The sequence below is a fragment of the Gouania willdenowi genome, chromosome 18 (genome assembly GCF_900634775.1).
Source record: "Gouania willdenowi chromosome 18, fGouWil2.1, whole genome shotgun sequence".
Lineage (NCBI taxonomy): Eukaryota > Metazoa > Chordata > Actinopteri > Blenniiformes > Gobiesocidae > Gouania > Gouania willdenowi.
The window spans coordinates 23798857-23815996 of NC_041061.1; the positions used below are offsets into that span (position 1 = coordinate 23798857).

The following is a 17140-nucleotide window of genomic DNA, read 5'->3' on the forward strand; positions in this document are numbered from 1 at the left end:
CGAGCACTGAACCTTGGGGGATACCGTGGGTGATGGGAACAGTGTGGGAGTTGCAGTTGTTGACAGACACAAAGTGGTGACGGTCGGAGCGGTAGGAGGTGAACCAAAGGAGTGCTGTGGCGGAGATGCCGATTGATTGTAGACGGTGGAGGAGAGCAGTATGGTCTATTGTGTCAAATGCAGCGGAGAGGTTGAGGAGGATGGATAAAGAACCTGAGTCAGCGGCGAGGTGGAGATTGTTTGTGACTTTAAGAAGTGCTGTTTCTGTGCTGTGGTGTGAACGGAACCCGGATTGAAATGTTTCAAAGAGATGAGAGGAGTGGAGATGTTGGTGGAGTTGGGTGATGACGGCATGTTCCAGAATTTTATAAAGTAGCGGGAGATTGGAGATTGGTCTGAAGTTGTCCAGGTTGTCGGTTGTTAAAAATCCCTAAATATTTAGGAGTACAGATGACAGTAAATATGTTGAAAAACTTACTCCCCGGTTGGATATCTTTGATAAGTTGGATAAACATGTTAATAATTTAATATACATTTAAATATATTATGTACATAAAAATAAATGAATGAAAAAACTATATTACAACATGTAATATTTGATTAAATAATTTTGTCTACTTGGAAAAAGCTTCTGGATGCAGGTGGTAGTTGGATTATTTTGAACATTTGGTGCTTTTATTGTTCCATCCTGGGGACTTTATTCAACACTGGGGAAACAGTGGGAAATCTCACCAGTTCAGTATCCCTTCACAGGTTATTTTTGAATAAGGCTGTGCACGTCATCCTCCCTGTCTGTGAGGTAACACGACCAAACTCTTTAACACCTTAGTCAGTCATGTGAGCTGCAGTCAGAAATAATGCAGCCATAATGAGTGGAAAAGGTCAGCGAGGCAAGGGCAGAGAAGACAAAAATACCTGCAGGTATTTCATTGAATACTGCCCTCTAGTTCAGTGGTTCTCAACCTTTACACCCCGCGTTCCCCATAATAAAGGTGCCAGAGACCGGGGACCCCCACTGTACCTGAAGGTGCTTGACCACAGACATGAACACTGAAGAACAGTCATGTAGAGACAGGACAATCTATAAGGAGAATAAAGGGGAGAGATTTTTGGGCCCATCCATAAAGTCAACAAAATGATGGTCCATTGTTCTATGAACCTGTGATAACCATATTTATTTATTTATCTGAGTAATGTTGACTGTTATACAGGAAGTTTATTATTATTATTATTATTATTATTATTATTATTTCCCCCATAGACTCTTCTTAAAGGTCCCATGTCATGCTATTTTTCATGCTGCTTTATAAACACGAGACAGAGCGTGGGGGCTGGCCGTTCAACGTTACATACATAGACTATAGAAAATACATACATAGCACTGTGCGGAAGACGCTGAAATGCTCACCTTCGTGGGCGTGTCTGTTTTCATGTCAATCACGGCAGAGAGCTTCCTGGAGACGCGGTTTCTCCAGCTCAGTGCCGCGTCAAATTTGTCATCAAAGTGGGAACGCGTCATCATATTGGAGCGAGGTGTTTGGGCTCACCCTGCAGTAAGAAAGGAGCAAATCACCCTCTAACTAACGATTCAGATAATCAATGAAACAACACTTTGAGCATGTGTATGAAGTCCAAATAGCACTTTCATGATGTTTAATGCACAGAAAAGTTAATTTAGCGTATCATGGGCAAGGGCATTATTCAGAAATAACATAGGTTAAGAGTGACCAAAGGCGGTGAAATGGGATTTTAAAAACCACATAAATTGGTTTAAAGATGCAAATTACAGTGGCCAAAAACGAACAGAAAAAGAAATAAAAAGGGTTCAAAGTGTCAATTTTGGAAAAATTAGTTGGAACAGTTAGTTTAAATTTGCAAGTAATGGGCATGATAAATCGTTAAATGTGGTTAAGATAAGCATTAAATATGGTGAAAAGAGGTCAAAAGTGACAATAATGGATCACCATATGTGACATTAGGTGGGAAAAGTGGTGCAATGGGTCCTAAGTGCTGAAATTATCTTTAAAGTGGAAAAATGTGCAGAAAAGGCATTGAAATGTAATGGAAAAGTGGCAGAAATTGGACTAATGTTGAAAAATGCATTAAAAGGAGCAAAAATATGGCATGAAAAAGTGACAAAAATAGATTAAAATATGGCAAGTTTGGTGTAGTTGCATAAAAGAGGTAAAAAAATAAGCAATAATGGGCTCAAATACTTAGATATATTCTTAGTTTCTTGAAGGCATGTGGCGACCCCCTCCCAGTGTCTCACGACCCCAAATGGGGTCATTATCCAGAAAAGTTTAGCTTCATAGAAAATTAATTAAGTGTAAAACACTTTCTTAATTACTCCTTCTTTGCTTTAAATTAAAGCTATTAAATATTAGGAGACAAATGCATAGTTGATATGATTTGTAGTAACAGCTCAGAGCCTGAAGAGGGCACCAATTACCAATGAATTTACAAATAAAGAAACATTCATTTGATTCTCTATGGAATGTATATCATTAATGAAAAAATGCTATTATAATTTTTGTATTGTAGTGTTTTATTTAGTAATTATTATTGTCATAAAGTGTCATTTTACCTGTACATCCCTTGTGTTTTGCCCCCTGAGTTGTAAACATGTGTTTTACATATATTACATTATATACATTATATGTACAGGGATGGTGGCGAGAGGCGGAGACACTATATAAAAGGGCAGTGTACGAGTTTTTCTTCTAAATTAAAAATGTAAAACCATCAGAAATAAAGCACACACACACGTGCTCTGTGGCCTGCTTCTCATCCATATTTAATCCGCCTGTGTCTCAGTGCAAAGACCATGAAGCTCCATCACACTCGCCTTTGTCATCTCACATCACTACTCCTCGTCCTACTCCATTTGTTTTTCTCCTGCGTTCCAATTTTATCTGTTACCATGACTACAGACGGACAGACACCTAGACAAGGGTTTCCGTGGAGACGGGGAAAGGCATGGGTTTCCTACTTTGCTCGTCTGACAGGACACAGCTGACACGCCACTTCAAAATGTGAGATCAGATTTAGATGATTATTGTTTTGCTGCTGAAGAACTGCCTTAAATTGTAAGTGAGATAAAAGGCTGAGGTTCAATCCCACAGGGATTTTCCTTCCCAAATTTGTTTATTACATTCCAAATGAAGACACATTATCGAAGAGGTCTCGTTAAGTCAAGGATGGGAGAAATTAATTTGAGTCTCTAAATTAGCGACAAATTAACCAAATATTACGATATCAATCATTTTGCTGAAAAAAATAACAAGCTCTTTGTGTTTAAACCATTTCTTCTAGAAACAAGACATAAAATAAAAGTCACCATTGTGGCTGCTGTGGAACAGATAGAAATTTTAAAGCTATGGTTTGGTTAGATCTTTTATTTTGAAAATTAAAAAAAACGGACAAATATTGGTTGTCCCTCATCTTAATTTGCATTCATAACTTTTATAAGGTTGACTAAAATTGTTTCACACCTGTTTTTTCTTTTATTTATTTTTTGCTATATGTAAGAAATTGTATTTTTACAGATCAAGATTTACATGATAGAGATCCACAGTTGGATTAATTGATTGGAAATATCTATTATATGGACAACAATATTGAATTATATATATTTTTTAATACATATCCTTTAATATGAAGTTAGTCCTTCTTTTACAGCTCCGACAGCTCACACTGTTCTTGAAATGCTTTCTAAAATATATTGTAGTGTTCCTGCGGGAATTAATGTTCATTCATTTTGTAGAGCATTTAGAAGGTCAAGGCCTGGTCCACAATCTCTGTTTCAGTTCATTCCAAAGATGCTTGATGGCGTTGAGAACAGTGCTCTGTGTTGGCCACTCCAAACTCATCAAACCTTGTCTTCATGGTACTGGCTTTGTGCAGTGGGATACAGTCATGTTGAAATACCATAAGATTAAGGCTTTCCCAAAACTTGTCGTAGAAAGTATGATACTGTCCAAAATGTCCAAGTATGCTGAAGCATTAGGTTGTCCTTTACTGAAAAACAGGTGTGACCAAATATCTTTCTCTACATAATGTATATGAAACTACTGTATATTAAGGGGTCTATTCTCCCGTCTGGACTTACGCGCTTCTCTTTTAAGCGCATTCCCCAATCCAGGCTGCTGACACACCCACCGTGCGTAAGGTGAATGAAGGCGGGCTGAAGGAAAGGAGGCGGTGATGTCAATTTTTTTGGGCTGCCTAGAAATCACGGAACATGGAGTTTTCCCAACGCTTGTAAATGTCATTGAAATCTGTGAAAATGATAAAGTTCACTTCTATTTTGAAACTCCTTCATTGATAAACAATGTAACAGGTTGATTTGATCAGATCATTGCAGTGTGACTGAGGATCGGTCGCATTCTGTCCGAGTCACAGTTAAAATATCTCCCCTTGATCATCATCATCATCATCATCATCATCATTATCATCATCGCTGTAAAGCATGACCGAGTTAGATGCGCTGGAGATATGAGGAATAATCCGGCCGCAGAGCGTCCTGCTTTAATACAGAGGGATGTTTGCAGTGAAACAGAACTATTGGCTTCCATAATACGCAGTTTTAAATATAAATTGTTTAAAGCGACCTGAGCTGAGCCTCATTAAAATATGTGTGGGAACAGTTTCTGGTCCATACTTATCCGCATATGACAGCTTGTTTCAGTCTGTAGTGGATCAAACTGTGACTTTATGTTGGACATAGTATGAAAATAGTTGAATCACTGTGACCAACGTGGACAGAAGTCTGTGTCTCGAAGAGGTTGAATTAATTGCGCAGCAGCAGCTGAGTGATCACAGCTGCTGCTGCGTGACGCATGAGTCTGTGTGGCTTCAAATGTAACTAAGTCCATATTTCTAGTGCAACATAATGTTTCACCTTATCGGGGCGCTGCACTTATTCCAGGGTTAGAAGCGCGTAAGAGGGAAAGGACTTACACACACCGGAGAATGCGAGTGAAGCCACATTTGAATGGGAACACCCATATTTCAGGGCTGCTCCACCCACAGCGTGTAACTGGGATGAAGGCGCGCAGCAACTGACTTAAGTACAGGGGGAAAATAGCACACAGCCAAAAACAGCGCCGCTGCGCAGCTTTTTGGACTTACGCACATGGGAGAATAGAGCCCTAAATTAATAGCTGGGCAGCAGAAACCCATCTCAATTATTATTATTATTATTATTATTATTATTGTTATTTTTTAATCAAGATTATTTTTAACTAATATGAAGTTTCTCTTAGGTTAGCTACGTTTATTCAGACATTCCCTGTCCAGTAAAGTAAGACCACAAACCAAATGTCAGCTCTATATTAATCTCAGATTTCCTGTGGGTAGATTGCGTGAAAACAGTGAAGCTTTCAGTACAAGAAGAATAATATTTGCAGAATCGAAACGTGTGGCTGTGTTAAAGGCGGGCATACACTGTGTGATTTTTGGCCCATTTTGAGCCAATTTTTGACTCTGCTAAATTGTGTATCGTGCATCGTGTAGTACCCCACAACCAGCTCCTGATCAGCAATTGTATCGTCGTAAGAAAATCAAGCATTTTTTAAATCCAGTCGCTCCTCGTGAGGTTATCGCATTTTCACACTGCTCATTCGCGAACACCGTAGGACTGATGTACAATTGACGGGACGTTACTGCCTATGCATGTCCAGCCAGTTCCTGGTCCATCACGTTGCCACCTTTTCTTTTTTAAAGCTTTTTTTGCTGAGATTTGTGAGTCTCTCCACTTCCGGGCTCTTCGTCTTCTTCTGTTTTAATGGCGACACTTCAGAGTTCTTCTTCTTCTTTTAATTTGTATGTTGCATTTCCGGAAACAAGACCCCGATGTGCCGTGTATGGACGTACAGTTTGAGCAGTCAGATTGTGTTAGAGTGTCGGTCTGTACAGTGTGAGAACATGAATCGTGAGCTGCGCACAATCGGGCTCTGCAATTGAGTCACAGTTTGATCTGGAGCTGAGTACGATTGAAAAAATCGCACAGTGTATTCCAGCTTTTAGCAGACTGAGTGAACTACCAACATCTCTAAAAGCGTTAGTTTTTATCCAAAAATAGAAAGATAAGAATGTCCATCCATCCATTTTTCAACCCGCTTGTTCCTTTTTTAGGGTGATGGGAGGATAAGAATGTACTCAGAGAAAATCCATGCAAGCACTTGAAGAACAACTCCACCCTGAGACCCCAGCATATACACATACAGTATATTAAATGTAAATAGAAACACGTTATGCCATTGTAGAAGTCCCAAGTTGAAATCCTGGACAAGCCCCCAATTGTTACACGGAAAAGAAATAGCAAAGAAACCCACCAAATATACCGTAGGTTGGTCAGCACAAGCAGCTCGGCTATTGCGTCAGGTCATTTGAATTATGTGAAATTATAGATGAGTGTTGATGAAGTATTATCTGCAACATATTTTGTTCTTCTATATTTCATATACTTACATTCAAAGCCACTGGCTCCAAATAAAGAAAACGATAAACAGCAGATGAAAAAGTAATTTATAACATCTATAGCAGGTGAAGATCAGTGTACACTGGCTTGTCAGCCTTTCATTTTTCTCTGCATCCATTGTTTCCTTTATCTCTCTCTCGAGCTTTGATTTCTACACCTCTTCCCATTCATCCATATTGGTCAACCTTTTTTACCATTTTTATCTCCTCCCTCAGCAAACAGAATCAGGCCCCTTTGATCCCCAGCATTGAAAACCAAAACCTTCCTGGGAGCATGGTGTCAAAAGCAACGCCGCCGTTGCTGTGGATATTCACTTAGATGTAATTACTATAGCAACGCTGAATTCGATTGGCACTCACACACACACACACACACACACACACACGCGCACACACACGCACACGCACACGCACACGCACACACACACACACACACACACACACAAACACCTTTAAGTAACCATGCTTTTACTTGACTTTAACTCTGGATATACTTAATCTGGGTATGACTTTTCAACTAAATAATGTAAAAAAAAAAAAACAATTTAAAAAATCCATTAAAAAGTGGTGTAGTACATTGTGTGGATTTTGTTTTATGAATCCCCCCCCCCCCCCCCATCTCCCCCTTGCCGATACATCTTGTGACATTTTTATATCAGGATATCTTGTCCACCGATATATCACCCCACCTTGCACATTCACTGCTATCGGATTTCACTATCACTGATCTGTGTCAGCGTTGTCAGTCAATGCTTAGTAGGATTAGAGGCTAGATGACATGTAACATTTCCACAGTATGGATCTGTCGGTCAATCAATCCCTCAACGTTGCTTTTTATAGTTACTGTCCTGCTGAGGTCATCAACAGGAGCCGAGAGCCACATTTGACCCTGGAGCTCATTACTCTCTTCCAGTGTGTCCAATAGTTGTTCAATTACATAACTGAAGGCAACTAAGATGGACACTTTATATTGTGTTTTTAAGCAATAACTGGAGTAGACAAAATGTTAGTTATTTTGCTGGGTTCAAATAGCTCCCTCAAGGACTTTGACAATGGCATATAGTGTGTCACAATCAGGTTTTTTTTTTTTTCAGGTTAATGTTCAGCTGGTTGTGTGATGCATTTGGTTTAATTATGTCTAGTCTCCCTTAGAGATAGGGTGAGAAGCTCAGTCATTCGGGAGGGGCTCAAAGTAGAGTCGCTGCTCCTCCGCATCGAGAAGAGCCAGATGAGGTGGCTCGGGCACCTAATTAGGATGCCCCCTGAACGCCTCCCTAGTGAGGCGTTCAGGGCACGTCCCTCCGGAAGGAGGCCCCGGGGAAGACCCAGGACACGCTGGAGAGACTATGTCACTCGGCTGGCCTGGGAACGTCTCGGGGTCCCCCCGGAAGAGCTGGAGGAAGTGGCCGGGGAGATGGAAGTCTGGGCCTCCCTGCTGGGGATGCTGCCCCCGCGACCCGGAAACGGCTAAGCGGGAGAAGATGGATGGATGGATGGATGTCTAGTTGTCACAAGGTCAGGGGTTCAAACCACGGGCGACCGTGGCTCAGGTGGTAGTGGGTCGTCTTCTGATCGAGAGGTTGGAAGTTCGATCCCAGTACCTGACTATGTGTCGAAGTGTCCTTGGGCAAGATACTGAACCCTTAGTTGCTCCCAGTGGTCGACTAGCGCCTTGCATGGCAGTCCTGTCCCATTGGTGTGTGAATGTGAGAGTGATTGGGTGAATGAGCTGATATGTGAAGCGCTTTGAGACTGCTTCAGTGTGGTGATAAAGCGCTATATAAATCAAGTCCATTTACCATTTAGGTTTCTTCTGTCAGGTATAGCCCTGGGATCGAACCTCCAATCTCTTGATCAGAAGCCTTTGCCACCTGAGCCACGGCCGCCCCGATGTGCCCAATCTCCTAATTGCCATTCCTCACTATTTAAGGTGTGCTTGAACAGTAAGTGGTTGTTGGTCCATTGTGTTGTTATTCCCACCATATCCTGATAGCCTTCTACTGTTTTTTTCAGTCATTCAGTTTTTGAGTTAATTTTGTTTCATTTATTGATCTCCTTTAGTTTGTATGTTGTTGGTTTTGAGTCTGCCATCTGCTTGTTTTATGAAATTAGCTCCAAACCTCCACTTCAACCCTCCTCACATGACACCGACAGGACTATGTAATTGTTTTTGCAGCATCAAAGGTCCTAAGATTTTTTTGTATTGTATTTCCCCTCTCGACCCTCTGAAATATTCAAAGACCCCGACTCAGAGCCAGACACAACCCCCTCTCTCTGCCACACAGGGAGCAAGCTGACGGGCACGTGCCTCTCTGAAAGCCACAAAGGGCGGGTTCACAAAGAGCAGGTCTGCCTTTAAATTTGAAAAACGGGAGCTCTTCTTGATGTTTAGCACGCTTGTATTTAATCAACATTGTCTTTTTCGCAAAGATGAAACAATGTCTAAGGAGCTTTTTTAATAAATTGCTATATAGACATAGTTCATTTATCCCTGAGGCGGAAATTCAGGTGTCACAGCAATCTAAGACAAATGGCAATGAATACAAAAAGGCAAAGGGCAGACATATAGTACATACAATGGAATAAAAAAAGTAATCTAAATAATAACACAATAACCCCTGTATGCTATGAGAGAACATTAAGCAACTACATTATGAGTGAAACCCAATATGATTACTAGTCTTAGACTTAGTTTTTACATTCCTGAATTTCCCTTGTCTTAGATAAATCCATCCCTCCTTCTCACTCTAACAGCAGTGGATGAACTTGTGCATTATAAGGACCTTGAAGGATTGGAGGCCTTGGGGCGATGTGCTCCACTTGCCCCTTCTGGTAATCCACACTTGTGCATAATCACCATGCTTTTGGCTAAAAGCTAATCCTCTGCTCTCCAAGAACAGTCAGACTGCTGCGAATCAAGGGTTTGCAACCCACGGCTCTAGAGCGAAATGCATTTGTTTTCATAAAATGTTTCAATTTGTTTTTTTCAATTCAGCTTCATTTATATAGCGCAAAATACAGCAATAAGTCATCTCATAGCCCTCATCACAAAATATACAGTAGTTATGATAAAAAAATGTCCATATGAGCAAGCATGAGTGATGGTTTAGAGGAAAAACCTCCAGCAGAACCATCTGCCTCGACTGGTTGGGGTCAGTGGACATAAAGAACAGAACAGGATAAAGAGATAGAACATCAGTGTCCTAGACTAGTTGAACCGCAAACCACAGATCAGGAAGTGTCAATTTCAGCGACAAGACAGACGCAACATAAAAAAAGAAAGAAGGGCAGGGAAAACACAGTCTGCAGAAAAACACGATACTGTCTTGACAAGGAGAGGACTTAGACACTGAGAATGGCTCATGGTGAGGGAAGAAATTATATGCTTTTTCAAATAAGTAGGTTTTTATTTAATGGTGGAGAGAGTAACAGTGTTATAGCGTTATAGTTCTCAACACTGGTCTTGGTCTCAAGATCACATTTGGAAGGTCTTGGTCTTGTCTCGGACTTGAGAGCATTTTTACTCGTTCTTGTCTCGGTCTTTGACTAGTTAGGCCTAATTTATTGAGTGATTAATGAAAATGAACTCGGTAACTTTTTCAGCCTTGATATATCGCCATGTGCGTGCGTTTTTGTTTTCCTTGTCTCCCGCCTCAAAACAGGATGGATTAAATTGGTCTCAGCACCTATGCACGCTTGTTCTACAGCAGTCATCCAGTCTCTTTGTCTTTGTGGAAGGGGCGGGGCCACAAGGTATCATGAGCACAGCTCAGCTAACCGTTATTCCCCATCAAGCTGCAGCCATAAAGCGTCACGAGCACCTGCTTTACTTTGTTTATTTGTTATCGTCCCAGGCCTAGGACTAGCTGGATCGGAATTTTCCATAAAGACCAGTGGAGACAGCACTGATCTGCTATTTTTCTACTTCATTCATTTGATTTTAAGGATAATTACTTTGAACTGTTGCTGGTTAATGAATTTTGTAATTTGACTTCACACATTTAGCATTAGGTGACTGATTGTTCTGCCTCCTTAGATATATTGTCCAGTGCTTTATGTGTCAGACACCTGCAAAAACTCGGACATGAGTCCATGTTGTTCCTAATCCGATATGCCTCTGAACACTTACTTTAGGCCTCATACTTATAACAGAAAAATATTAATATTTTCAGATATTTAAATTAATTTTGGACTTTTTTTTGCAAAAACTTTGTCAAGTTTGAGACTTTTGCATGTTGTGCTTTGAAAGAGTTGCAGCAGACACCTTTGTTTTGTTTTTAACTTTAAATCGAATTTAATGGTCTTGTTCTTTGCACGGTCTCGACTCCCAAGAGTCTTGGTCTTGTCTTGGTCTCGTTGCATTCTGATCTCGATTAAGTCTTTGTCTCGGATAGTGCGGTCTTGAGTACAACACTAGTTCTTTCATTCCTATTTCAATAGCTGACTGTGGCTTTGAAAGAATAAATATCTCCATATTGATCAATTTATTTTTTCTCAATGCAAAAACTTTCATTTTTTGGAAGTGAAGTGGTCTATGTAACAATCACAATATTTGTGTTCATTTTGACAGTACGTTTGATTTGACAAAAAATTTCGCTTTTAGATGATTTACACTTGGCACGTCAAGACATTTCAACAATGTTTGAGTTAAAAACCAGCAGAAACACAGCTGCAGCTAATGAAACCAGATGCTTTAGCATGCTAACCATTATGTGCCATGCTTTTAAACGATCCTTTTGTTGTATTTGATTTTGAAGTAAATGAAATCTTGATCTTAGTTCCCTGTTTTTGCTTGTGTAGTGTAGATGATGAGAAACATCAAGCAACTAAATACTCATCTCAGTATCAAATTAAACTTTCTTATAACTTTGAAGGTTGTTCTGCTTTAGTGGACACAGGAGTCTATAGTCACTTACGAGTAAATTCTTGATTACGATGCAAACCATTTGATGAAACTATGTGAATCAGAGATAGCCTGTGCACCCGCAGCAACAAGTCATTGCCTCTTTATCAGCTTTCAGTTCATGCACAGATTAATGTTGTAAAGCATCTGTGGTAACCTCAGCTCCAAAATGCAACCACTCAATAACTTTAGAAGGATTCTGAACAGGTCACCTTAATGGGTATCACAGTACACAGGGATGCTCCAGTATGGTGGGGGAATCTGATCAACTGCAAATATGTATCGTACTAGAAAATTAGTGCTCATACTGGGTAATATCGACACAAATATTAATATTTTGTGGCAGCTTGGTTCATTTAAAAAAAAGTGCAGTGTGAACCAAATGACAGGTAAAAATGTGAGAGTTTCTCACATTATTCTGGTGGGAAAGCCATCTTATCCAACCAAGGAAGTGCTTGCCAGCTGTAACAAGAGTTTTATGTGTGTATTTTGTGTGTAAGAGTCCAAGTGCCTAGAGAACCTTTAAAGCCTAAACAAGGGGATTCTCTGTTTAACTATATTGTTGGGGGGAAAGGAAGAAACTTAGATTAATCACTTTCTGACCCCATGAAGAGAAAGTTCTTTCAACCAGTATCCCAGATCAACACACTGACAATACACACACATACACACACACACCCTCACACTCGAGCCTCAGAGACACTGACCTTGCCTGACACCACTTCCATTAGGACGCTCAGCTGAGATGGGTCTGTATGAAAGAGAACCCACACTCGGAAGGAACTCCCACATTCCACAGTGCCAGTTAACATCCAACACACACACGCACACACACACACACACACAGATGGATGGGAATAAAGACGTCTTAGTGCAATCAAAGTGATTTATTGGCAAACAGCTCAGAGACTTCGGAACTAACTTGAAGGCATCCTATTGTAGATACATCTGTCACACTTTAACAAGAGCAACGACATGTTTGCCAAACACAAATGTTCCTAAACACAGGCTTCAAGAGTGGGGAAGCCATAGTGGGAACACTTGTGAAACATCTAATGTAGAATAATGTGTACAGGTATCAATCTCAGCCATACTTGTCCTTATTTTCACCCCCGTTTATTTGTTTTCTTTTGGCTGTTTACAGAATAACGTCAAAAGTACTTAACAGATTTTAACAACATTTTATCCAAAGATAGACCTTACATCATGGAAGCTTCCATTAAATGTTAGAGGGGATCCGGATCAATATACTGATTCCGGATCAATTTCAAAAGTCCTCTTCTCATCATTGGCGTAATCAGTTCCTTATTGACCGATCTTTATGGACTCAGTTATGTCATGTGAGTGCCTCAGCTACCCCACTGAGTTTCATCCAGATCAGATCTCGATGCTTTTTAATTGCAATTTTTTAAAACAAAAATGGGGCTGGCAATACATTTGTACCTTCTTCCAAGCCTTTACATTGTGAATGATTATTTTATCATTATCAAGATTACTGATGCAGACAAACTGACAATATCTGGCAAAAACTTTATTTGGCACTTGGTGGTTTGCACTCTCTGACTGCTCTTGTTATATTCATATTTTCACCAGTTCCTGCAAAACAAAAACTTGTAATTGTAACATTTTATCTGTGATGGGATAACATGACACCACACAATAGGTGTACATGAAGTTAAATTTAATCTTATCTGTCAGGCAAGGCAAATGTATTTGTATACCGCATTTCATACACAAGGCAACTTTTTGACTTGTGTATGTGTTAGAAGAAGTTTACTTTTTGTAAGCAGTCACACAACACCTCAATGGGACCATAGTCATCTGGGTTCAGTGATAGATATAGTTGTGTGTCGTCTGCGTAGCTCTGATAGTCAACCTTACAGTTCTGTAAAATTCTGTAATTTGTTCTTTAATATGTGGAATTGCACCAGTCTTTTTCACTCTGGCTACATGGTTGTTTAGGGCTATAAAAAAGATAAGCAACTTACATTATAGTACCCTGTGTGCGAACAAAAACTGTCTCATTACTATTACCTGTTTTCCACTGTAATCAGGATATCTCCGTTCCTATGCATGGATGCGTATAAATAATCCCATTTCTGGTCCCATTAAGAGAACCTGCTGTGTGATGGGGAACGCTTTTGCCTGAGGCCATCATTAAGATACAGCCAATTATTGTTTTTTTTCATAAAGTCATGTGTGAGAGAGAGAGAGAGAGAGAGAGAGAGAGAGAGAGAGAGAGAGAGAGGGAGGGAGGTGTGTGTAAGACACAAGGATTTAAAGCCTGGCTTCCATGAGACAACAAAGGCCTGACAAGGCGCTGTTTGTCTGGAAGTGTAATCCTCACTGTGATTGGGGTCTGTTACTGGAGTAGAGACTTCTCTCCTCAGACAAACAGAAAGAGAAGAAGAGGTTCTCATTTATTGGTCAAAGCGAGCCAGTAACAGTGCACTGAAGGTTCTGCCTTCTCCGCCCGTTCTTCCACTTTCAATAAGAGAGCAGCAACAAACTGCTGTGCTTTTGGTGGTTTAAGTGTTTTTGCTTTGCGCCGTAGCTCTTATCCTGTCCACCCACAATGCCGTGCGCGCTTTACATGATTTTTGACACTTTCTGTGTTTGATCCGAGCAGAATTCTGATCTGCTCTAGACTTCACTTGCACGTTTACGCTGACCAAACGAGGCAGACGAGCCACACAAACAAATTTTAATCTGTTCTAGGATTATTTTGTGTGAACACACCCTTATAACCAGAAGAGCCATTAAATTATGACCCCTGACAGAATTAATTTTAAAACATTGAAGAACTTTTTTGACATTAGTGCCTCATTTGGCTAAATTCACAATAATTTTTGTTCAACCAAATATGTTCTAAAATTATATATATATACATATATATATATATATATATTTATATTTTGTAACCTGTATTTTCCCCCCGAAAATCCTCCAAGCTCCCTGTCTAACTTCTCACACAGAATTGACGTCTGATTATGTTTATTTAAAACTATTTCCAGCACTTTCACTTTAAACCCTAATTCCTGAATTAAAATCAGCATTCGATATCACAGTTGTGCTGCAGTGACGATGCTGCAGATAATTGATGGGTTTGTTCATTGTTTATTTTATTTATTCTCAACTGGTCTCACCCACTTTTTTTTTTTTTATCTAACCAACTAAATTTAAATTTTTTTAAATAGCTGTTGAAAACAGACATACATTTTTTTAAAAACATAAATCTAGATATTTTTCTGTGCAACATGCACAGGAAAATATGTCAAAAGACAAGTTTCTTTCAAAATAAAAGACAAGTACAACATGAGGGACATTAAGTATTGATTTATTTTTTTCCAGCTTTCCGCAACCCACCCACTTTTGGGTCCCGACCCACCAGTTGAAAATCATTGAACTAGGATAAAATATCTGCCTCAAAACCCTTGTTACAGATGCCACAGCACACATTCAGTGGGATAGTGGAACCCATACTGTATCTCGACATCCATCGCTCTTATGCCCACTAAAAAAGGTCCTGACCATTATTTAACACATGGTAATATAGGGCTTCCTGATTGGTGAATGAAGTGTGCGTTCCTCTACGTGTGTAACCGTGTTTGTGCACCAGTGGGGTTGTCAGATAAACCCTGGTAGCAGCTGCTGCCATAGCAACACCATTGTGCACCCTCCTCCCTCCCTGTTCCCTTCATCCTCGCTCTTCCTACCACTCCCCCCTTCCACCACCCCTATACTCCGCCTGGCTCAGCGCTCAGAAGAGTGAGGACCAAAGGAGCAGAGAAGAGGTCGGCGCGCTTGATTTTAGCAAGAAAACAAAAAAAAAAAAGGTTGGACTAAGCAGGTTGATTTTTTGGGGGACGGGGCCAGAATGAGTGAGGACAGTCACTCCCACTACAGGCTGGACCCCAGCGATCGCCTCAATGGGCTGGGGCAGAGGAGAAAGAAACCTAAGAAGGTAAATGTATAGACAGCTGCTGCATGGGGTCATTCTCTGTGCTTTGAAGGAAATACGCTCTCACTGTGTGTGTGTGTGTGTGTGTGTGTAAAGGTGTGTTCAGATTCTGTTCAAATTTTCCCACCAGTCCTGTTGTGATTGTGCTCTCCATCACCATCATCATCACCTGCTGGGCGCCTCCCATCATTCCCTGCTGATTTCAGCTTTCTCTTGGTGGATTCCACCTTGCTGTGCTCTCTTTCTTACTCTTTGCTTTCCTTCTTGTGTTATTGTTGTTGTTGTTGTTGTTGTTGTGGACAGTTCGAGGTTGTGTGTGAGTAGGAGGCGGTTCCTATCACATGCTGACTGGGTGGGTCCCTGCTCCGCTCGCTCTTTGTGTGCCCACTGTTGTGATTGTAGCTGATCAAGAGGTGTTTTTAATCTCCCCCATCCGCCCTCAGCCCGTTTCTGAGTCCTCACTTACATATTTTTATTCATTAATTATATATTTGACACATCCATTAGGCTTTAGATTCAGGAATTCATGAAAACAAGGCAACCAGGGTATTGTTATGTATGTGCATGAATCACTATTTTGACATATTTTTTTAAGAATGTGTTCTATTTTTCCATTACATTTTTAATGTTTGATCTCATTCAGTCATTAAATACAAATGGTCATAATTTCCTATGATTATCCATTTTGTCTCGCGTCTCATGTTCTCCACATACCTGCACGTACTTTCCAGCATGGTTGTATTATCACTTTAATCTGACATGGACATTGTCTGTGAGACAGGTGGAGCCCTAATAGGGAGGAGTCTGACTGGCTGTCATTAGCTTTAAACCAGAACACCAACATTGCATGTTTTGAATGTTGTATTATAAAGTTTGTCAGCCATCTGGAAGCATGGAGCACTGGTTAAAGCAACATTTAGGTTTAGTTTGTGAAAGTAGACAGGTGAAAAAAATTGACTGTATGTATAGTTGTATGATTTGACCAATTATTACAAACAAAAACAGTATTTTGGGCTGTAAGTCCCTCACTTGTGTTACTGAGAATAGGACTTTTTGTGCTTTCCAACCATGAGTCCATCTTGTGATCAGTCATTTGGTTTTTGTGTGTGAATGAGCTGCAACAATTTTTTTATTTTTTCTCCCAGTAATGTCACGACTGCACGGTTTATTATTTTTAGTTTTTGCCAAATTAACCAAAATGCTTTTACACATGCCCTACATCCAATCATTGGAGGACCAACTGAATTTAGACCTTTTTGAGATAAGTCTATATTAGGGTTGTGCCATTGGGATAGTTAATTTCTAAATGGGGGATACATGATGGACAGTTTATCAATATTTTTTCTACTCAATGAAGTTTCAACGGAAAGATGTCAACATGCTCTACTTTTGGCTATACCTCTGAAAAGGGACAACACGTGCGAGTGAGGACGGGGCTGTTAAATAGTTAAGGAAGAAAATGTAAAACCAATTTTTTTCTTGAAAGCTTGAAAATAATGCAACTTGTGACGCTTTTCATCATGCTATGTTGCGTTAAGAGAAGTTAAGAGTCCCTAGGCTCAAAATTGTCAAACAACAGTTTTTCTTCACATATCTAGATTTTGCTCATTACTCTTTCGCTTTAATGCCCCTGTGATGATTTCATTTGCAATGAAAAATCTGTATCACTTTACTGGGAATGCAAGAAAAACAGGTAGATAAAAGGGTGGCGTCTTCCAAAAATCAATTTTCTCCATTTAAACGATACGATTTTGCAAGATAGCTTCTTAAATGTCATACTGCTTTCAAAATAG

The 17140-nt window shown here is 40.1% G+C and overlaps 1 protein-coding gene across 3 annotated transcripts in view; it reads left to right on the top strand.

Moving 5' to 3' along the window:
• Positions 1 to 17140, top strand: part of ank2b (ankyrin 2b, neuronal) — a 229697-nt gene that overhangs the window by 47684 nt on the left and 164873 nt on the right. Inside the window, exon 1 of one of the 3 annotated variants that reach the window (XM_028474137.1) lies at positions 15135 to 15350. The exons of the other annotated variants lie outside the window; for them this stretch is intronic. Within the exon in view, the coding sequence (XP_028329938.1) occupies positions 15264 to 15350 (87 nt within the window). The 5' untranslated portion in view covers positions 15135 to 15263. Of the gene's footprint in view, positions 1 to 15134; positions 15351 to 17140 lie in introns of those variants that run through there. 3 annotated transcript variants of the gene reach the window in all.